Source organism: Paroedura picta, chromosome 5 (assembly GCF_049243985.1).
Source record: "Paroedura picta isolate Pp20150507F chromosome 5, Ppicta_v3.0, whole genome shotgun sequence".
In the NCBI taxonomy this organism is placed as follows: domain Eukaryota; kingdom Metazoa; phylum Chordata; class Lepidosauria; order Squamata; family Gekkonidae; genus Paroedura; species Paroedura picta.
Window position 1 is genome coordinate 45,086,552 of NC_135373.1, and position 23,673 is coordinate 45,110,224.

A 23,673-nucleotide genomic window follows, 5' to 3' on the forward strand; every position below is an offset into this window, starting at 1 on the left:
TCTCCTTAGGATGCCATATATAGCTTGTATTCTACATGTTAAATTTCAACATTTAGGCTTCTTGGTTTTAATAATTTTACTTATGGCTTCAGCTCTTAACATCATCTAGATAAAGATGTTCTTCGTTTGCACAAATTTGCTCCTGATAATTAAACATTTGTCAACATGTTGCAAATTCAGGCTATTTACTGTGGCTCAAGTTGTATTTTCCCTTTGGGAGTGGGTGTAGCCTCTTTTTTCTGTCCTGAATCAGGAAGGGCAAGGTACTTCCTGAGAAACTTAGTGTCTTTGGATAACCACATGGCTTTCTAGACCTTCTAAACAGATAAGCATAAAATGCAGTGACAAGTGACTCAAATGATATAGAACATCATCTTGCTTGTGTTGGAAGAGCTGCATATTGACTTCTGGCCAATTTCAGAATCCTAGTCCTTACTTCTGGAGCTCTAGATGGCCAAGGGATCCTGAGCATTTAAGACTTCCTGCTCTCATATGAATCATTGTGCCAGTTGATTACTTTTAGGAACCTGGTCCTGTCAGTGTCTCTTCATCTTTTCTTATGTCCAGATTCTGGAAAACCCTTTCTAGATCTGGTTGGATGAGCCTGCAGAATTTAGCATCAGGCTAAAACTTCTTTTTTTCAGATTTAAAAACACATTAAAACAATTTATGTACCTTGCTCTTACCCTCTGTGTCTGAATGTGAGATAGATTGCGGTTGGACAGGCAAAATGGAGGAGTGAGATGGGGGGGGTCTGTCTAGGGGCCCAACATTGATGATGATGGTGGTCCTTGGCCATAACCAAATGCTTGGTGGAAGAGTGCCTTCTTGAAAGCCCTTGAGAACTTGGGAAGCTCCATAAAGGCTTGCACTTCAACCAGTAGCCAGGCTGGGGCCAGGGCCAAAAAGGCCCTGGCCAAAGCCAAGCATATCTCTTTGTGGCCGTGGACTGTCAGCAAGTTGGTATTCACTGAACAAAGCTCTCTGGGGAATATATTCAGAGATGCTCTCCCTCTGGTACATAGGTCCCAGACTGTGTAAGGCCTTGAAGATCCAAACCAGTGCTTTAAACCTGAGCCAGAATTCAATTGGCAGCCAGTGCAGCTGTTGGAGAACTGGTGGTATGTGCGCTCTCCAAGGGCTCCTTGATAGGACCTATGCAACTGCATTCTGGACCAAGTATAGCTTTCGGGTCAGGAATAAGGGAAGGCCTGCGTAGAGTGAGTTACAGTAGTCTAGCCTGGAGGTAACTGTTGCATGGTCACTGTGGCTAGGTGTTCCGGGGCCTGGTAGGATGATAGTAGCTTCACCTGGCATAATATTTTGGCATAATAAGAAAGCCTGGCATAATATTTTGGTGACCTACAGTAATACTGATATTTTGGCATGAACATAATTATTTCAAAGGGAAAATGTTAAAATGGCAATTGCAGGAAGGATGCTCTTGAGAAAGGTGTTCGCAGTGTGGCACAGGTGTGTTTGATGTGGTTGGTCATTTTACTAAAGTGTTTCTGCTTGAGTTGGGATTCAGTCTCAGTGGCCAATGTTGCCTAGAAGTTACTAATGTGTGTCTGTCCAAAAATACCAAAAAGAGGGCTTTATAGAAAGTTTTAAAACTTTTTGCCCTGTTAGGCTTGACTCAGTTCTTCAGGAAAGTCAGGTCAGCATTATTGATGTGTTCTATTGAATTGTTGTGTTTTTTGCACAAATGTGCCAGGTGTGAAACAGCTGGTTTATGCTTGCTTTGTGATTTGAAAGCTGCAATGATGTGTTTTCAGTTTTACCTCACCTCCCATCCAAGAAAAGGACAGATTTTAAGGTGCTTCCCCACCCAAGCAGAAGTATCATTGGAAAAGCTTCTCAGGTTGGTTAGTCTGAGAACATAGCTAGCCAAAGATCAGGTAATCAGTGCTTTGTGAAATAGGAATTTGAATTGGTCCAAAACTACTCGCTACACAATGCTGAGTAGTCTTGACGGGGGGCTGTTTTACAGTTGGTAGTTTATTGAGGAGTGTTCATCTGTCTGAAATGCATGAAGGGTTTGGATTAAATTTTTCCATTTCTTCTAACCGTATGCTCTTGTAACTTGGGTATTGTTGGGAATTCCTGGCTATAGCCATAGGAAAATTTTCCAGTCCCTAACCATTTCTGCTGAATTTGTTACTAGAACAGCTTTTATGTTTCTTTTGAATTTCTCAACTGGTAGCAACTGGCTGGTTTAAACAATATAGCTCCTTGTATGCAGTTCAGCAGAATGCATACAAAATGTCATCATTTGTCCATGGGTCAAGTAAATGCATGGTTGAAGCTCCCCTGCCCCACTATGTCACTGTATTGCATGATGAAGCTGTACCTTGCTTCCAGGATTAGAACTAGCCATATGAGGGAGTACAGTGACTACTACACAGTTTAAACCAGTGGTCCCCAACCTTTTTGTATCACCAGGGACCACTCAACGCTTGACAATTTTACTGAGGCCCGGTGGGGGGGGGTAGTTTACTCCTCTACTCTCAACCACTGCCCTAACGCTCTCTGATCGCTATGGTAATGTTTAAACATCCCTTCAAAATAAGATACAGACACGCTACAACAATGAACATAAGGAACATTTTATTTTCATGGAAATTTTAACTCATGACAATGACAAATCAATGGGAACCCTGAGCTTGTTTCTCTGCAACAAGATAGTCCCATCTGGGAGTGATGGGAGACAGTGACACCCGAAATGTGTTGTAAAGGGCCGGGGGGGGGGAGAAGGTGTCCTTTGCGGCCCACCTCCAATTAGTCGACGGACCACATGTGATCCGCAGCCCACAGGTTGGGGATCGCTAGTCTAAACAACTTTCATTTGAAAGGTGAATGGCTTCCCATGGCCAAAATGTAGGTATGTATGTCTCTTGGTTTCATGTTGAATGCAGTTCAATAGTTATTTGCAGAATTTTTATTACTAAGAGCTGGAAGGAGATTGATTCGCATCACATGCTGTACAAGCTTGGCTCAAATTTGTGTGGATAACTTCTTTTGGTATTGTTAAACGGTCATCTTGGGCTGTCTTCACTGAACCAGTAGTGGTTCATTTATTCTGGATATTAACTTGCATATTTTGGAAAATTGGGGAGTTTTACCATCTTGCTTACAGAGGTGGCAGTACTCAGAATAATTTTAGTGGAGTGTTAGTTTTTAGGTTCTTCTCTTGTAGAACTTAGAGTCATGATTCTTCACGATCCTTTGTTTATACTTATGGCAGAATGGTTTAAGAGAATTCATTTGGGAAGATGGCTTAAAAGACAGATCTACACATATGGTCCACTCTTACTAATGGCGCCCCCTTTTTTTTTCTACAGGCTGGCAGTGATGGAGAAAGCATAGGAAACTGCCCCTTTTCTCAGCGGCTCTTCATGATCCTTTGGCTCAAAGGTGTGGTGTTCAGTGTTACAACAGTGGACTTGAAAAGGTAGGAAAAGCACAATTTTGTCACTCTTCCTCTGAATCTGGCTGTGCAAGGGGCTGATTTCTTTTCCCATAGAAAAGAGTTTTGATGTTTGATTCCAGTAGTTCTCAGTGTTACTGGCAGGAGATCCATCTCACTTTATGAATGAGACTTGGTTCATTTAATCACACATAATATTAATGCATCATGAGTGGGTTGCTTCTGAAATCCTGTTTTGTCTAGCTGTAATTTTTGTGAGGATGATCCCATATTTGACCATCAAAATAGGATGTATTATTAGGACCACACTACAACAGCATACAGTAGTGAGTGCACACATTCTCTTTCCCAGATCTCTATTGGACTGTAAGTTTACCCAAAAAAAGGGCAAGAAAAAAGAGGAAAGGATGCTTTAAGGCATGATGGAAGGCCCAGATTGTGCTGCTATTATTTTGTCATTGTCACAGCAGATTTATGGGGGATCCCATAAGGTTTCCAAGGCAAGGGATGTTCAAAGTTGCTTTGCTATTTCCTATTTCACAGTACTAGCCATGGACTTCCTTGGTGGTCTCCCATCTAAGTACTAACCAGGATTCACCCTGCTTAGCTTCTGAAATCTGATGAGATCAAGCTAGCCTGGGCTGTGCAGGTCAGGGCATGCAATTAGTAGCTCCTTTAAAATGGAGAGTGGAGTATTGTAGACTTAAATTATGCAGTGCTATAAAACAGATGTCAAGATGTGCAACAATTCTGGGATGGAGAAGCAAAAAGTAGCAGTTCTCTCCTGGAAAATATAATTAATCAACCCCCTCCCTAATGCTCGGGGATAAAGGATATCTGATGTGTTCCTTTTTCAGTTGTTCCCCATTAATTAAAATCTTTACTTGTTGGTTCAAGTATATTCCATGCATCCAGTTCTAGAATGTAGAGCCACAGCCCCATTTTTTGTAAAAGATTCAGTGAGAAAGACCATGTTAAATTGTCAAATGCTTTCTTTGCATTTAGAAATAGAAACACTGCTTTCTTTCCTTATTCACAAATTTGATGGCATCTGTTATGAATCATATAATATCTTTCATGTACCTTTTCTGGTACAAAACCTGTTTGATCAGGGTGTATTAAATTAGGTGTGCATTTCCTTAATCCTTCTGCCATTATCGTGGCAAAAAAAAATTGTAGTCTACATTGAGCAGAGAAATAAGTCTGTAACACTGGGGTAGCAATGCATCACAGCCTTCTTTATGTATTAGCATAATACATCTTGCCATATCAGCGATATTATCTTTTTTCTCTTAATCTTGTTCATAACTTTTTGTAATGGTATTTTTAATACTGCTTCAAGATATTTGTAATACTGTGCTTGTCAACATATCCAATCCTGGTGCTTTATCGTTCTTCATGTTTTCATCTGAGCCTTCGGGGAGGGTGGTATATAAATCTAAATAAATAAATACATTTTTTATTGCTTGAGAGATTTTTTTAAATGATTCATACTAGCCATATTTACCGATAAAGATTAGTCAAATGACAGAATTAAGGGAATAAAGGTGGATGATGTAGAGTTCAAATGCAAAGTTCTGTAGATGATGTTTGGAAGTGGTTCGCTATTGCCTGCCTATGCATCATAACCTCTAGTTTTCCTTGGAGGAACGCCATCCAGGTCCTTGGAGGTCTCCCATCCAAATACTAGCCAGTGTCAACCTAGCTTAGCTGCCTGAGATCTGATGAAATCAGGCTTGCCTGAGCTATCAGAGCATTTTATTCTTAAACTATTTTGTTGTTCCTAATAAAGGTATTAATCAGTTGATGTGTCTGGGCCATCTTCAGTCAGACGTTAATCACAATGTACAGTGGAATTGTCCCAGCTTGATACATTCAAGAAGAAGAGTAGGTTCTTATATGCTGCTCTTCTCTACCAGAAGGAGTCTCAAAGCAGCTTCCAATCTCCTTCCCTTTCCTCTCCCCACAACAGACACCCTGTGAGGTAGGCGATGCTGAGAGAGCACTGATATTACTGCTTGGTCAGAACAGCTTTATCAGTTGTTGTGGCAAGCCCAAGGTCACCCAGCTGGCTGCATGTGAGGGAGCGGGGAATTAAACCTGGCTTGCCAGATTAGAAGTCCGCACTCTTAACCACTACACCAAGCTGGCTCTCAAGGCAGAAAGGACTCAGCACTCTCTGCAGCATGATTGGGAGAAATGGTAGCATTGTACCAGAAAGATACTTCTGCACAAAATTGTAATATAAAGTGTGTTAAACATTTATTATATGACCAAATATGGTCATGTCAACCCATCCATCATCTTCTCAAAATGCCCAGTGGTGGCCTAGAGGGGGTGGGAAGGGGATCGGCCCCGGGTAGGTGTGTACACAGCTATGCTTCTCAACCATATTCTGCACGATCACACTACTTCTGGGGGATTCTTGAAGCCTAAAGAATATTTTCAGGGATTTCTCAATGGTAAAAAAGTTGAGAAAGGGTGATATAAAGACAAATATCCAATTATATAAACACAGGTTTAAAAAGTAGAAATTATATCCAAGAACCATACCAAACACATTTTGGCTAAAACCTTTCCTCAGAGGGTATAATTTAAAGTGAGCACCCCACAAATTTATCAGAAATATGCTTAAAACTCACCACACACAGAATGGACCTAAAATGAAAGCAACAAAATCTGCCAGGCTCCTACCAGAACCATAAGCAAGTGTTTGTGGAGCACAGCGGAAAGTTAATCTTATAGGCCTTCCGTTCTGTGACGGGAGCTTTCCTTTGCAAAGTCTTATTAAATATACTGCTTTGTGAACAAGAGGGCATTTCCAGTCCAGTTTCTGCCAATGGCCAGGGACACAAACAAAAATATGCATGGCTTTAATGGGGGCATGCCAGGCTCCCCCCACCATGCTGAGTGCTCGTATGTGTTGTGCTTCTCTGCAGTCACTAAAGACAGAGGCTTCATTCTTTCCCCTCTTCAGGAATGCAACTTGTGTGCAGGAATTAAACTTCTTTTGTTGACAGGAGCCAGGGCTGCAGAGTTGAGTTTGAGAATTGAGGACAAGTTTGTTTTGATTTTTTTTTAAATCCTCTTTAGGAAAAGACTAATCCAAGTGATCTTGGGTATCTCAGGAACTTATTGGGGGGGGGGGGGTCCTCCGGGAGTGATGTCTGAGGAGGTTCCTTGAAAGACAGCTTGTTGACTGCTGCCAGCCTTCCCTTGCAATGTGCAGCTGCTGTGTGCTTGGTGCATTGAAAGGCATCCTCGGTTCACACAGGGTAACAGCAAAGCCCAGTGTGCCCATGTGCCAAGAGCACACTTGGTTTCCCACATCCTTTTTAATGTACAATGTCAAATCAATGCAGAAGGAATCCCCTAAGGGTAGAAGAAGAAAGAAGAGTTGGTATTTATATCCTGCTTTTCATTACTTGGAGTCTCAGTGGCTTACAATTGCCTTCCCTTCCTCTCCCAGTAATAGACACCCTGTGAGGTAGGTGAGGCTGAGAGAGCCCTGAGAACTGTGACTAGCAAGGTCACCCAGCTGGCTGCATGGGGAATCAGACCCGGTTCTCCAGATTAGAGGCCACCCTGTTAACCACTATACCACACTGGCTCTGAAAGCCTCGGGTCGAACCTGCTGCCTTAGTAATGCTGCCAAAATGCAGAATTGGAGGGGTTTGAAAATTGAATTCTCCAGTCCCAGGACCCCTGAGTTGAAACCTCTTGGAAAGATGAGCATGGCTTGGCCTTTTGCAATGCCTTTCTTTTACTGCTGTGCCTTTCCCATGCAAGCGTATGTGACTGCAGTCTCTGTTAAGCCAGTTAGGCACCATGGGGTGTCTGTTTTCCATTTCCCAGGGGTACTGGATGCTGCATGCCTGCCTAATAGAAGCCATCTTGGATTAGGACATTAGGGGACCACAGGTGAAGCTGAAGGCAAACAAGCTCTCCAGGGCTTAAAGTGGGTCCAGCTTCAGTTAACTCATGCCCATTTAAATTGAGCCTGTTGGAGTTTCATTGTATGTCCCACAGACAGCTTAAAAAAGAAAAAAGGAAATGCCTATGGTTAGTTCTCTGGGCATATGTCCAGGAAGCCTTACAAAATCCAAGTGACACACTCCATAATGACACACAGTTAGTGCTGCTGCCCCCTTGCCAGCCTCAGAAAGATGGGTGTTCTTTTTGCTGGCGTATTTATAGCAATGTTCCATGATTCACTGCTATAGCTGGTCTCCTTCAGGCAAAATGGCCTCCGCCCCAGACACATAGTCTTTGCTGCTCTCCTCTTTTGGCCATGCCTCCGTCAGGCAGACTTGACTCAGAGTTGGGGGGGGGGAGGAATCCCAGGGGCTTGATTGCCCCTGCAGCTATTTCTTATATGTGCCTGAAAACTCCCTGCCAGAGTTATCAACTTTCCGCAGGGCCTGCAAGACGGAGCTCTTCCGCCAGGCATATGATTGAGGCCAGGGCGGGGTCCCGATATTCTATTCAAGCTGAGATTCCCCCCATGTCCAACAATTCTGTTATTGTTTATTGATTGATCTGGCTCCACGCTGCCACTAGTAAGACAACAAGGAAATTGGTCCCCTGGCTGGATGAGGAGTTGAGCAGCTAGCGTTTTTTCGGCTGCCACCTTTTACCAGTAATAGTATGCAATTGAGTGAATTTATTATGTTTTTACCTTTTATTGTAAACTGCTGTGAGCCCAACTGGGAATGGTGGTACAGAAATCTAAGTATAAATAAATAAAAATAAAAGTCCTACCCTGGAAATTGGAAATAATTCTCCTAGTTTGAATTACTCACCTTGAATTTCACCAGTGGGTACAAGATAGGCACTAGACACAGCAATCCAGGTTCAGATCACTGTGGCGTATTGGGTGGGTGTCTTTGAATAAATCTGTACGTCTCAGCTGGATCTGCCTTGCAGGGCTATTGTCAGTATACCGCAGGATAACATTTTGTATGGTTTCCTGAGCTGTTTGGAGGAAGAGAAGGCCAGAAACGTAAAGAACCATTGTTCGCTTTTTTTATACAAGGAGAGGGGGATGTAAATTTCCTCCCATTCTTGGCAGGGAAACTCTGGGAGTTCCCTGGTTGCAGTGTGGAAGGGTGGCTTTAGCCCTGCTCCTGTTTCTGAGATGCAGCTGGGCTACTTGCTATGTGGGTGGAAGTCCTGATGAAATGGGGTGTGTGTGTTTGTGTAGGGGGATTTACAACTATGTGGTGCAACACAAGCTTCTGAGTAATTATAGTTTGCCGTGCGTAAGGCTGTTCTCTAGACAAGGAAATCTTTTATTTTAAAGAAATGGTGTTTTAAAGAACACCATGTGTCTCAAAGAAGCCATTCCTCAGTAATCGTGCTCCTGCTTTCCAGGCCGAAGTCCCCATAGTCAGGGCCTGGCGGTTGTGTGTGGTAAGAATTGTTTTTTACAGAATTGCTTTAAACAACACATAATTAACTTGAAGAATTCTCTGCTACTGCCTTAAAAACGGGGCTTGACTTATGGAAAGTCAGAGCTATCAACCGTTGTTGGAAGTGACAAATGAATGATGCCTCCAGGTTTATGAGCAGTATAGTGCCTGGATGCTCATTGCTGGAGTAAGCGGCAAGGAGACCCTTCGGCTTGTGTGCTCCTGCTATGGACCTTCTGGGGCAACTGGTCAGCCCCTTTGGGAGACGGATACTTGGCTAAGTGAACCACTGGCTTTGATCCAGGAGAGCTGCTCTATGTGCTTCAGGCAGGCTAGTATAGGTTTTTCCCCCTGCTCCTTCACGCTAGTTTACACTGCTTCCTTCGTTTGGCTGCAGCCACTTGTATTCCTCAATGACTGTCCCATGCTGACATGATGGAAGATCTAGTCACCTTCTGAGTTCTGCTGTTGTTCTTCCTTGATTTTCCAGGTGCATGTTCTCTCCAACAGCACGGAAGTTACCTTAGAAGGGTGGCTGGGTGTGGCTTTGCTTTGGTGATGTGTAGTGGCAAACGAAGCCTGAGCTTAAGCAGTAAATCTGAAGTCATGGTTGTGGCATGATTCTCTACGGAAGCAGAAAGGTGCTGTTTATTGCTCTGCATCTCTGCGATGAATGTCATATATGCTTGATTTTGGAAAACTTTGTTGGAAGGGTATCCTACCTGGGACTGCATCTTCCTTCTCTCAAATTGCACAATCCTTCAATAATCAAGTCTGATCTAAAATGAGTATCGTTTGCATCTGTTACGTTTTGTAGGAGCTTATCTTTTGCGGTTGCTTGTATGGTTGCACCAGAGTTTCTATCCAGTCCAAAATAGACACACCCCACAAGGTATGAATGGGGAACAGGGAAGCAGGGAAGAAGAAGCAAAATTTAAGTGACCTTGAGTGTGAGTGCCGTGTCGTGGGGGAGTGTGTTTGCCTTGCCAGCATCTGTCTTTTGGCATGTGAGAGAACAGAATGCAACCTGGTAAACATAGTTTGCTACATTTGTCTTAAGCTATTTTCTTCTTTCAAAAGGAACCTTTTCCCTTCAGTGGGAGAAATTGGAACAAAGCCATGCTAGTAATTTCCTGTAATTATGGTGGGTGTACACAGCGGTATGTAATTGAAGCTTAAGCTACTTAAGATATGCAACTGGCTCTAAACTCAGCAGTTTTTGTAGGAGAACAAATTAGGGATGCCTAATGTTTGTGTACACCGTTGGGTTCACAACCGTCTCATATTCTGTCTGCATCTTCTGCTTTTCGACAAAGCCACAAGAGATGTTCAAGTATTGTGCAGTAAGCTTAGTGTAATATTTTGCATATCTCATCTGCCAAGAGGATGTATTGGCGCAGTGTGACATGCAAGCGAAACGTAATGCAGTGTCACCTCCAAATGGATATTACTCTGTCTGGTTTAGGAACTCTTTGATTATACTTTCTCCAGTTGGAAGTGTTTCTTTGGCTTAATGCTTTTTCACATGCTTCCTGCCAGAAGACAGGATGTGAAGTCAGGCAGTTGCCTGAACTATTTATTTATTTTAGCATGTTTGTTTTCTGGTTTTCTTCCCAATAGGGATCCAAAGCAGCTAACAATACACACTGGGAGAGAACAAACCAGATAAGAAAACAAAGGGAGACTTCTAATTGGAGGAGGAGATCTCTCTTGGTGGGCTGGTTTTCTGCTCCGTTCCAAGCCCAAACTTCAGGCTTAAAGGGCAAAGGAGAAGATTGTTCTGGCTCCTGCCCATCAAGTCCTGCTTCTAGGCATGCCCAGGCCGTGTAGCTTACAGGCAGAGAGGAGATCAAACCATGAGATGGTATTCAGATGCTGCTAACCAACACAATCTTCCCCCAATTCGTCCCCTGACAGATTAATGGTAATAATGGATTTCCGGGTGCCGTTAAAGGAAGTGAAACAGGAGAGCTAACTTTTCAGGAACAATACCTTGTGATTTCAGTGGGTCTTCCAGAAGACAAGTCTATGAACTGTTCGAGAGTACTCTTGTAAAAAGTACTGAGGGGAGGAGGGGGTGCCTGTTTACCTGCAAAAATCCTCCTCTCATTCTGTTGGCATCATTTTATTAAACCTACGCAGCATTTGCTCAATATTGCAAGTACCCACTGAGACCGCAGCTAAATGTCTTTCCCCCTTCTTACTTACAGGGCTTGGTGTCATCACCTGGATAGCCCAGGTTAGCCTGATTTTGTCAGGTCTTGGATGCTAAGCAGGATTGGCCCTCACAAGTGTTTGGGTGGGAAACTTCCAAAGAAACCCAGGGTCGTGATGTGGTGGCAGGTAATAGCAAACCACCTCAATCTCCCTTGCCTTGAACATACTATGGGATCTCCATAAGTCACCTGTGACTCAGTGGAACTTTCTAACACCACAGGGTGTAGTGTGGTTTTCTGCATTGGAAACCATGCTAAGAGAAGCTTCCTCCCCTTTCACTAAGGTTCCGGTTGAAATTTTGGGAGTCTGTGTGTAGCTGCTGTTTTTCAATGAAATTAAAGATGTAGAGAGTTCTGATCAGCTCCCCTGAGTTCCTTGCTGCTCCTCACTAAAAGAGTGGCAGCTTTCTGTGATGCCTTTAAGCTGCTAAAGTGAACTAAGGTGAACGCTTGTGTGAAGGCAGGGGATGGAGGTACAGCTTACTCCAGAGGAAATGATGCTGGACAGAAGGTAAGTCTCTCCTCTGCGACCAGCACGAGATGATGCAAAACATCCGTTAAAGCCAGGAATTAAAACATCTTAAAACATAGTAATACAAAATAGAATACATAATAAGAAGGTACATAACCACAGCTGTTCAGTTCACTTGAAACAGACTATTCTATTACGAATTTTCATCGCTGGTGCACAGAACTTGGCAACACAATAGGTTGTTTCATTATCTATATCTGTAAGCAGCAGAGAAATGTAAAATTCTCCTGAACACCCTGGGAATTCTCCTAACAGTGGAAGAATTAGACTAATTCGAGTGGCATTATAATATCGACATTGAAGGAGAATATGTTCCATGTTTTCTATATGTCCAGCGCCACAGGTACATTTTCCTTCGATATAGGGCATTTTTCTATATCTTCCCTCTAATACAGCCAAAGAGAAGGCATCACAGCGTGCCAAAGTGAAGGCCCTCCTATAACTAGGTACTTCAAGTCTGGCCAAATATGTCATAGGGAAAGATGAGTATCTATTGGGTTCACTGATCATGAAAGATGGGTTATTAGCTAGATCCTGTTGGTGTTCAGTGTCAGAACACAATAATGGAATTTCCCCCCAGGAGGCCGTTGGAGGGGGAAATTATATTTTAATATCTGGCTTTGTTACGTAACTTTGATGCTGTGACAGTTTAACAGTGTAGTTCTCCATATTTGGGTTTCTAGATGTCAGCCTATTTACATTCTGTTTATTTCCTGAGAGACAGGGACAAGATCACTGAGTCTTGTGCATGCAGGGAGTGCCGGTGTGATCTGGACACTCTAAAGCCGTTTTGACACACCACACTCAAATGAGGACAGACTGTCTCAGAGGCTAGTCAGCCAAAGAACAGGTGAGATGCATAATGTTGTGTATCTCACAAGGATTATATGTTTGCCTCTGAAGATACAGTCTGTAGATGCACATCTGTGAAGTGGTGTACAAAGTAGCTGCTTTGGAATGAGCTCACAGGTAATCATGCAGTTTTCCTTAGAAGTGCAAGATAATCTGCATCTTCCACCTTAATTGCAAGATTATTTGCAGTCCTTTGAAGAAATAATACGGTGAAGCATCTTACTGATTAGCAGCGTCATTATCTCTCAGATCATTTAGCAGCATGCTTGCAGTTCTGGGTTCTTCATAAGCTGTCCTCCATCTTGGGCATTTTGCTTTGGGAATCCTCAAGTTGGGGAGTAGGTCTGCTCATCTCATAACGATAGCATTAAGTGTAGTTTGCTAAAAAATAAAGATGTGGAATGTTTAAATGTGGGCAATTTTGTTTGTGTTTACACCCCTAGGAAGCCTGCGGATCTCCAGAACCTGGCCCCAGGGACTCACCCACCCTTTATCACATTTAACAGTGAAGTCAAAACAGATGTGAACAAGATTGAAGAGTTTCTTGAAGAAGTCCTCTGCCCACCCAAGTGAGTGGCAGTGAAGGGGGTGTTGGTGGAAGGGAAGTGTGATGAAGGAAGTTGTCATTGGTCATTCTTGGGGGGGCGGGGGGGCGTGTGTTTCTTCTTCCTGTTGGCACCCAGAAGAATTGAGAGCTGGGTGAATAGAAGCAGAAGCTATACTTAACTGCAGCCTAAAACAAATGGGGAGCGGCTGTACATTATCCAGGATATATTTGCTAAGGCTTTATGTTGACATATGCCTTTTGTCAATTAAAGTTCAATGTAGTAGGTCCTCATTGGGCAGGTATTTCCATATGAAGTATGAAAAATAGCAACTTTTGATTGTTTTCTCATTCAGTGTTAATTATCTTAGCAAATCCTGTTATGTAGAATAGCAAAACTGGAAAAATGCCCAGTTACTGCAGTTCTGAATTATTTCCTTATTACATTTTGAATATTAAACGATTAAGTTTCACCCTGTACCTCTGCAAATTTTATGAGCCCTTGGTCTTACTGTTTATTTTTTCTATACGTAAGTGTCTGTCTATTGAGGACCTACTACATTATCTGACAAAGGCGGCTCTAATCAATGAAAGAAGAATTAAAAAATATTTTAAAGTACTACCAGACACCTGTTTAGTTCAAGTAAAATGTTGGGGTGTGCAACGCTTCCTGTGAAATTTACCTTTCCCTAAACAGTGAGGAGTCTTACTGCAATTTAAGTGGCTCTTTCTTCAAAAGAAGGCTCCTTAGATTGGAAGGTTTCAGATTTGAGCCAGAAGGAAAGGTTGAGTATAAATAGTTCATTAAATAAACTCTGCTCAGTGGAGTGGAAGGATAGGTGTAGATCTATCTACCGCAGTCTTTCTGGAAAAGGCACTTTTGGCCATTTCTTTAGAGAGCCACCTTGGTATAGTATTTAAGAGCAGCAGCCTCTGATCCGGAGAACTGGGTTTGATTCCCCACTCCACCACATGCTGGTTGATCTTGGGCCACTCACAGTTCTCAGAGCTCTCTCAGCCTTACTTACGTCATGGTACCTATTGTGAGGAAAAGGTTGGCAACTGTAAGCCACTTTAAGACTACTTCGCGTAGTAAGAAGTGGGGTACCAAACCTCAGCTCTTCTCCTTTACATGAGAGAACAGCATGTTACTGTCACACAGGACCTGACATTTCGAAACCAAAGTAACACAAACATTCCTGCCATCTCAGCTGGTGGCCCATCCCTGATTATCCACATCCATTTTTTTTCCTGTCATATTTTATGCTCTGTCCTGGGCCTTTGACACTCTTGGCCTGCCTTTCTCTCACTGTTGTGAGTGGGGTGGAGATCAGAAGATTAGCATTGGGAGAAGCTTTTCGGTGAACTGCAAATGGCTTCATTAAACGCATCCCCATCATGGCAAGTGAACACAAGCAGCTTTCTCTGCAGAAAGGAGCCTTTGTTGTCTCCTCATTTTACCTGTAACAGGAGAGCACAAAAGGGATTGATGATGGATCCAGGGACTTGCTGCTTAAAACTCTGCATGAGGTCAGGTCTAGCGAATGATGAAGCCAAGTGTATTTCTTGGGGATGAAGCCAAGTGTATTTCTGAGATCTGAAATTTCATTTTCCAGAACAAAGTTTTCTAAGCTACTTGAGACTTGTTTTTTTTTTGTAAATGGGGTAGGAGGTAAAAGACAGGAAAAAGTCCTTTCTCTTTAAAACCAGCTTGCTCCCTCAATGAACTGTTTGATATAAGCCCCTCAGTTTTCAAAATTCTGACACCATGCTAGCCAGTGATGCGCTAACGTGAAAGAGCATCTTTAAAGAGATGGGTTTTCAGGGGGAAGCTAGGAGACCTGAATAGCCATGTTTGGCCTGAGTTTGTCAAGGCATGGGACCTAAGCAGGGTCAGCAGCAGTCAGTGCGTGAAGAGGGGAGACCACCAAGGAAGACTGAGGTCCCGTGGAGAAAGGCAGTGGCAAGCTACCTTTTCTTCTCTCTTGCCTGAAAACACCCCATGCTGCTTCTGTTGGCCTACCTTCTGTTGATTAGAGCCCCCTTGGTCAGATAATGCAGTGGTTCCTCACCGTGACTCAGTAGCACATTCCCCTTCATTAGGAGTCCTGATTGATTCCTCAAATCTCCATTTCATAATTTGAAATAGCGTTAGTTAGTGCTCCTATCTCAGCTAAGGCAGCGGAGGGGTTGTTACATTTTTGTTGTGGAAGAAGCATTGTAGGTACAGGAATCGAAGGTCTCACTGGAAGATGACATGAGTGGGAAGAATCAAGTGAGTAGCCATGCTGGTCAGAAGTAGCACAATAAAATCAGAGTCCAGTAGCACCTTTAAGACCAACAAAGATTGAATAAATCTTTGTTGGTCTTAAAGGTGCTACTGGACTCTGATCTTATGGGTGGGAAGGTTAATGTTACTATTCAACCGTGATAGGGCCTGTGGCTTTAACCTGTTTTCCAAATAGAAATCCCCATCACCCATGGTACTACTGTTAGACCTGGCAGGGGGGAAAGACAGATACAGTACTAGTGTGTGTGTCCCCCAAACCTGGGTAGTAACAGTATTTTCCTTCATGCTGCATCCCCTATCAAAATTACTCCCCTCCCAGGCAGTTGTTTTTTGGCATTAAGGAAATACTTTGGGCTATCTGATCATGGGTCTCTCATGGATGTAGTCATGATCTAGAGCAATTGTTAATTGCGGCGACCTGAAATGTAATTCCAATAGTATACATAGCTTAGTGGATTTATGGAACAGAGAGTTCTCTGCTCCAAAATCTTCAAAGCCTTGTTGGCCAAGTTGCATTGTGTTTAAATGGCATCCTGTTAACTGTTGCCTGAGGAGAGCTGACTGTGTAAATGTTGAATGCACAAGAGACCTGCCAGCGCATAAGGAAAGCTGTAACACTCGTCCTTCTAATGTGATCCCTCACGGCTTGCTTTGGCAAAGATTTCAGGCGAGTGTTGCTGACACAGTTAATGAATGATCTTCCTCAATGCAGGCAGAGAGAACCTCCTCTTCCCATGAGGTTTTGCTCTTTGCATTTTAACAGAACAACGTTGAAAGCTAATTGAACATGCTGTAGTCTAGATCTGGAGAAGTCTGTACTTGGAGAAGCAAACGGCACTCAGGATTGCTGTAGTGAGCCACAGGAGCATGAGAGAATAAACTGAACACAAGTGTGGTTCAGAAGCACTGGGGGGCAGGAGTGGGAAGAAGTACAGCAAACTCCCAAGACAAATCACACTGTACACTTTGGGGGGCGGGGGGGGGGTCAGGAGTGGCTTCTCTTAAACTTGACATCGTTTAAGGCAGCGGTTCTCAACTTGGGGGTCGGGATCCCTTTGGGGGACGAACAACCCTTTCATTGGGGTTGTGGCAGGGCAAGCAGCTTGGCCGGGGGAGGGGAGGCGCCATCCTCATAACAGCCTTGCAGGGTAGATTAAGATCGAGCTTTTGTCTGTCCGGAGCAGCGGAAAAGAGCGAGATCGGCATGGTGGGACAAGAGGCAGAACTGAACTGAGAAACCCTGGAAAAAAACAATTTATGAACAATGGATCTTAATGCCATTGGTCAGTTTCCATTTAATTTCTGTGAACGAACACTTGAATAATTTTATGGCTGGGGGTCACCACAGCATGAGGAACTGAATTAAAAGGTCGCAACATTAGGAAGGTTGAGACCCACTAGTTTAAGGCCTCAGAATGTCTCAGTCCAGACCCTAATTCCAGAAGGTTTCTATCAGTAACAAAACATTGCACGCTCTGTATTATGAAATTGGTTTTCTCCTGTATTGGAATTAAACTTGTACAGTTTGAAAGAATCACTGCTAAGCTGTAGTATCAATTACATTGTGAATTAAGAAATATATCTTCCTCTTCAGGTATTCAAAGCTTTCCCCAAAACACCCAGAATCGAATACTGCTGGAATGGACATATTTGCCAAATTTTCAGCATTTATCAAGAATTCCAGGCCAGAAGCTAATGAAGGTAGGGAATCTGTTCTTGACTTTTATGCCTTACATGGAGTGGATAAGCGTACTTGCTCTCTGGTTCTCTCCAGTTGTATTAATGCTGCTGTGCAGGTTTGCTTCTTTCGTTGAAGAAGTAGCAGTTACCTCCAAGCAAGCAGTGTCCTTTAAGGCTTTTTATTGTGCTCACCTGACAGATGTAACAGGATCCAGTCCACTCCACCTTTTTCTGCCAGAGGGAGACAGATGCTGTTTCAGGAGGAGATGACCTAGAATGGGAAAGTGAGGGAGTGGTATCCTTGCCTGCTCTGTTGCAGTTTTCCCCATCACATGTTGGCAGTGTTCCAGGAGGGAAAGTGGTGGGGTAGGGATAGGGAGCAGAAAAGCAGTTGGCACAGAAAGCATTAAGTGTCTGCCAAGGATGCATGGGGCTCTTAGCATCAGAGCCAGCTTGAGGATTCTCAGGGCCTTAGCAGAGCACAACTGGTGCTGTTACTTCTGCTGCATAAGTAACTGTGAGGCTCCCTCCCAGGAATAATTGGAACTTTGGAAGCAACTGACACCTTCACTTTGCTGAAAACATTTCTCGAACCCTGCTGGGACTCACAAGTGCAATGCCACAATATCTAAAGGGACCATCACACTTGTGGCCTGCACAGACAGCTTGTGGCCTGCACAGACATAAAGTCAGTGGGAGCACCAGTTGCAGACAGGGGTCATGTGGGCTGGACTACATGCAGTTCAGGAGTGGGGAGTCATGGCTGTGAGGGGTCACAACTTACAGCTTTGGTTACAGCACCTGGCCGCACTCATCCATGGAGGAAAGGCGCTGTACAGAGCCCCTGGAACAGTGGGGCCCGTGTTACATGGATGAACCCTACCGGGACTTACACAGTCACTTTTTCAAAATCATAAATTCCCCCCTCCCTTTTTTCTCCCCCAGTCCCCATTATGATTTTGTTGTGCATTAATTCTTCTTGACTTTGACCATTGCTGTGACGGGCAATTCTGTTCTGGCCATGTGATCACAGAGTAGCCAAACACCTCTTTTTGCCAAGACCATGCCCAGCAGTGTTGTCTATGGCTTCCTCTGTGAAACTCAGATGAGTTCCAGAAGAGAAAGCCCCAAATCTTTCTGCCTGGTAGCTGGATTCTTGCTGGGGTGAGGACACAGGATGTAGCTGCTGCAGCATATCTTGGCTGCCTCCAGCAGAATGGTAAATGCATCTGACACTGGGTGTGTGCCTTCTTGCCAAAGATGCCTTCCTGAAGCCCCTTTTGTCCAAATGGAAACTGGCCCAAGAATGGTCTCTTCTTGTGCTTCCGTGTGTTCTGCATACTTTTGGGGTGGCATCCTTTCCCTGGCTGTAGATAGGGCTTGTTCTGTTTTTAAAAGCTTACATGACACCCTTCTGTACAAATAGCAAGCAGAGGCTTCCTTCATCTTTGCTCTTTAAGAATAGTCCCTTCCTGAAGTGAGACTTGGCTTCCATCCGTCACCCGAAAAATATATTGTGGTACGCAAGAACAGAAGACCACCTTCTGGTGCAGCTGTTTCCTCTGCATCCTTTGCATTGTGCCTCCGGGCGTTTAACATACATGAAAGATGCAGGCTTGTGGGGCTCGATCGCAGGCATGTGTGCATTGGTAGGGGAGCTTGGAGACAATGGACAGAACAATGGCCCATTGTTCAAATGCCAAAGCTACTGAAAAGGACAAAGCCCTTACATTGGCTCAAATGCCCTGCCTGTCCTTAACAGCCCTTATGCAGATACATTCTCGGAGCGCTTGCATGCAGAGACAGCCATATGTTCATCACTGTGCTTTTATATTTCCATAAAATGGGAGCTGCCATAAGGACCCTATCCGGATCTGACGCAAACAATTGTGACAGTTACAAACTAGACCCCTGCTGGCTCTTTGTATTGAGATCACTATCCCAGAATGACCATTTGGTTTCAGCGGGAAACTGCAGAATAGATGCAGTTTGGCATGGAAAAGGTTCAAAGTGAGTATTAGAGAAGTAGTTTTGCAGAATCACATGCAACATAAGCAAGGCTGGTATATAGAACCCCTAGATCATGCTTTGTGTGGCATGAGAGAGTCTAAAGGGGTAGAGCAGACCCATCCCTATGAGTATAAAAAGAGTGGTTAGTGTAATTGATGTTAATGTCGCTTGAGTCCTAAAAATCAAACTGAATCCTTTTCTCATAAAGGCGTTACGTTTGGATTAAATATATTTATATTTTTTCACTACCAAAATAAGACCCTGAGACTTAAATTCCCAAGAAAAGGGGTTATAGGGATTGAAAGTTGGGTGATCCCACCCGATACTGGTGAAGGTACTTTTCCACATTCTCCTCCATTTGAGATTCCCAGGCTGTGAAGCTCTGTCTCACACACACACACATATACACACACAGAGAACTGGTGCCCTTATGCTGGGTTTGACCAGCTGCATGTGATCACCATAACCCTGGTGTGGCATCTCCTTATCTCCTTTCAACAGCATTCAGTGATGGCGTTTGGACACTCCCTAACACTCGTCATGTGAACTGCTTTATATCCAAAGCCAATCTGTGCTAAACCTTTCTCCAAAAGTTGACTTTTGTCAAGGGAAACAATTCAGCTATTTCTTCTCCATTCTTCTTGCCAACTTAAACTTGATTGCCTTATCGTCAAGGACTTTGAGCATGTGTACTGATGTGTAGCTTTAGCACCCCTCTACCCCATCCCCTGGACAAAACTCCGCTGCACAAAGTCCGCCTGATCCTTTCAGATTGTTGCTAAGGTCACTCACAGATTTCATAGTTTGCCTTGTCAAACTGGAGCAATTCACCTATAATTAGGTGGCTCAGTAAAAACAGGTTTCGTCCTAAGCTATAACAGTTTGGTCTACCTGCTGTTTGTCAGTTCTGTTACAAGCCCTGCGTCACTGACCTCCTGAACTGAGAGACCCCTTGCAATCTCAAAATGACTCTTAACATCTCAACTGGATGCACAGACTTACAGATCTTGGGCTCTGTTTCATCTAGGTAAATAAAGGCATACCTGGTTGCCAAGCAACCTTCTGCACAGGACCTGATACAGCAGCTCTGTGTACAGCTACAATATCCTTTCCAGGGTGCATTTCCCTGGCTGTCTTTGTTGCTCTGGATCACAGCTAGGGTTACCCTCAGGCCTAGAGAAAAATGTCCTGCCTCTTTAACAGAGGCTTAATGGGATGTTATTTACTAGATGTCCCTCACCTTCCTGCCTTGAGAAGCTTCACCTGCCCATTTACACACATTAAAACTCTGTTAAAGGAACAGGATATTTTCACCTGGTCCTGTTGGCAACCGTGTTCACAGAGCAAAGGAAGAAAATCATTTTCTGGCGATGGGCTGGTGATGGATTGGTACTGCTGTATGTATTATTTAAACATTTTTTACTTTATAGTGTATTTTTCTTACTGAGACTTAAGGCAGATGATACAGTATAAGCCTCAGGGGAGGGTGGTATATAAATGTAATAAAAATAAATAAAATAAAGTCATCAAAAGGACAAGACAGCTAATAAGCAATGTAATCGGGCTAGCATTATTCTTAACTCTGCAAAGAAGTCTGAGCTGCTGAGGGCTTCGTTTAGCCTTCCCTAAATCCCTGCCCGACTTCACATATATTTAAGAAAGTAAAGCATCAAGTTTCAACATCTTTGTGAATATGTACATCTGTCTAACCTTATTCACCAGGTGTTACCAAAATATGTCATTTCTGTCTTTGCAGCTTTATGGACTAGAATCTTGCCTTTTTCCTTCAAACAAAACCTAGATTTTATATTGAAAAGGAAGCTCAATCCTGCACACTGGTGTCAGGTTTTCAGTACGTCCTCAGAATCCAGGTTAGAGAGCAGGTTAAATAGAAGTGAATGCACAATTCTGGATTCAGAACTGATGGATTCTTGGAGTATGCACAGTTTTGTGATGTCACTTGTGTAATAGTTGACTTCATTCAGGCTTCTGCAGCACAGTGCGCACTTTCCCACTGTCCTGCAGCAGAGCCTGCAAGCGTTCTGCGCAAAGTATGCAAGTGTGAAGGGCCCCCTGTTCTCTTGTGAGCTGGAGGAAGCTTTACTCAGAGAGATACTGCATTGCATATGATAGGCATTCCTGAAAGATGTGAGAATACCTGCACATGTGGCTGCAGCCACAGGCTTGAAGCCTAGCTCCAGTCTGTTATGACAAAAGCTGGGGATTGCATCGCTGTAACTAATTCAGAATGCAGACCAGAGATGAGAGCCTGTTTGTTCACATGTTCCCACAGAATCATTCATTGTTCCCAGCCCAGGTTACAGGGAGCTGGTGCTCTCCCACTTGGCGTGCAGCATCAGATATAATAGTATGTGGAAAGCTTTAGTCAGAGTCCAGGTTTACTCAGCTGCATGTGATTTGCCTCCTGATCTCTGTACAACACAGCCCTTTGCCTGCTTTTGTACATTGGGCCAATGGGAACGAAGGCTGGTTGTGCGTATCAGTTGCTGATGTGGACAGGAAGCAGAGTTCCGTTTGTAGAGTGCTTAGAAGTTTGCAGGTACCAAGAAGCTGGAGTTGTGACTGTAAGACATTGAGCTAGCTTTGCAGACAAACACTTCTCCAGGTGGGGCCTTGAGCCCTCCCAGAATTCAGCTGGTCTCCAGACTACAGAAATTTCTTTTTCTGAGGAAAATGGCTGACATATATGGTGGACTATATGACGTTATACTCGCTGAGGACCTTCTTCCCGGTCTCCACTCCAGATCTCCAGGAGCTTTCTAACCCAGAGCTGGCAGTTCTGTTTGTTTAGCCTACCAAAGCCATAATCCCTAGTGCTGTTCTTTTGAAAAATTAAATTCCCTCTGAACATGTTGCCTCTGGGCTCCTTATCCCACTTCAGAGTCTTAGAAGTGGCTTGTTGAAATATCACAGGAGCATTGCTGGTATTTTCTTATTTACACAAGTCTGCAAACGTTAAATTCTTCAGCATTCGGGATTGCAAGAGCAAAGGTCTCCCTCCCTCCCTGCTGCTCTGGAAGGAAACCTATACAATACTGCCCTCTGTTGTTACAAGGTGGCCACCTTCAAGTGTCGATAGACAATAATATAGTTTTAAGGCAGAATTTTGTGCTTTGGCTCTTGATCTCTAAGACAGAAGAGGCAGCTGTCTAGATTTCATGCAGAAGGATATATTCTTGTCATCTTTTCTGATTGTTGTCTTCTATAATGCAAGGGCTTTAGGATGCTTTGGGCTGATCCTGCATTGAGCAGGGGGTTGGACTAGATGGCCTGTATGGCCCCTTCCAACTCTATGATTCTGTGATTCTGTGGCTCATGGCAAATCTAGTGCAATACAAAGGAATTGGGTGTGGGTAACTGCGCCACAAGAGCCTCTCGTGGCGCACAGTGGTAAGGCAGCCGCCTGAAAGCTTTGCCCATGAGATTGGGAGTTTGATCCCAGCAGCCGGCTCAAGGTTGACTCAGCCTTCCATCCTTCCGAGGTCGGTAAAATGAGTACCCAGCTTGCTGCTGGGGGGTAAACGGTCATGACTGGGGAAGGGAATGGCAAACCACCCCGTATTGAGTCTGCCATGAAAATGCTAGAGGGCGTCACCCCAAGGGTCAGACATGACTTGGTGCCTGCACAGGGGATACCTTTACCTTTACTTAACTGAGAGAATCCTTCGTAGCTTGACTCAGGCAGAAGGACCAGACTGTTGTTTGTGTGAATCAGCATCTGGGTGGAAGGGAACCCAGTTTGTGCGCTTCTTTCTGTTTCCTCTCACATGTGACAAGTTTCTGCTTTTGTCGCAAACTATAATTTGCTAATTAACACGAACCCAAATCCTGCAAATCAGGTTTCAAAATCATGATTAAAGTAAGAGTTGGGAATCCTGACTTGTAGGGAAGAGAGTAAACCTTGGATGCAGATGACGATGGCTTGTTGAGAAAGTACACTCTTATAAATAGAAAGATACGTATTGATGTGTGTCACTAAGGCACTTCTCACTTATGGTGAATCTGTGAATGGCCTCCAAAACATCATATCAGTAACAGCCTTGCTAACTAAAGCCGGTGCCTTCCTCTGTTGAGTCCCCAGAAATATGGGCAGCTAGAACCCCGTCTTTCTGCTCAAAGGTCACCTAAGGCAGCTTACCATAACATAAATATTCAGTGCAGTAAAATAGGACAAATCACTGACTAAATGAAGAACAAGCTCTCACCAACACTGCTAAAAAGAAAGGTCTTTAAGATCTTTCTAAAAGGTTATTCTGGCAGACCTCCTTTGGGAGTCTACCCTGTAATTCCCAGGCCACTTCTACCTCCCACCCCCAGCTCTGTTGCTCTCTTCTTCTGCAAAGCTGTCTTCATGCGCTGCCTTTAAAAAAGGGAGGGGAGAAGACCTGATAGAGGTGATCCTTCAGCAACGTGAGGCTATGACAAAAAGGCTTTTTGCAGCTTTGCAGAATTTCGTCCGCTTTCCGTTTCTTATACGACTGTGTTTCCTTTGCCCAAGCCTTGGAGCGAGGCCTCCTGAAAACTTTGCAGAAGCTGGATGAGTACCTGAACACTCCGCTCCCCGATGAGATTGACGAGAACAGCATGGAGGATGTCTTGGCTTCCAACCGCAAGTTTCTTGACGGCGATGAGATGACACTGGCGGATTGCAACTTGTTACCCAAGCTGCATATTGTCAAAGTAAGTA

General features: G+C 43.9%; 1 protein-coding gene and 1 long non-coding RNA gene across 3 annotated transcripts in view; one reads left to right on the forward strand and one right to left on the reverse strand.

Moving 5' to 3' along the window:
- CLIC4 (chloride intracellular channel 4) overlaps positions 1 to 23,673 on the forward strand; it is a 61,917-nt gene that overhangs the window by 31,302 nt on the left and 6,942 nt on the right. Inside the window, exons 2-5 of the mRNA XM_077337641.1 lie at positions 3,345 to 3,454; positions 12,885 to 13,010; positions 16,870 to 16,976; positions 23,485 to 23,666. Of these exons, the coding sequence (XP_077193756.1) occupies positions 3,345 to 3,454; positions 12,885 to 13,010; positions 16,870 to 16,976; positions 23,485 to 23,666 (525 nt within the window). The remainder of the gene's footprint in view (positions 1 to 3,344; positions 3,455 to 12,884; positions 13,011 to 16,869; positions 16,977 to 23,484; positions 23,667 to 23,673) is intronic.
- On the reverse strand, positions 4,667 to 20,841 carry LOC143837609 (uncharacterized). 2 transcript variants are annotated; one of them, XR_013231026.1, is made up of 5 exons: positions 20,676 to 20,841; positions 17,148 to 17,226; positions 12,665 to 12,822; positions 8,233 to 8,404; positions 4,667 to 4,868 (listed from the first exon to the last, which is right to left on the reverse strand). It is a non-coding gene; the product is annotated as an uncharacterized LOC143837609 (long non-coding RNA). The 2 variants fall into 2 exon arrangements; XR_013231027.1 differs by lacking the exon at positions 8,233 to 8,404.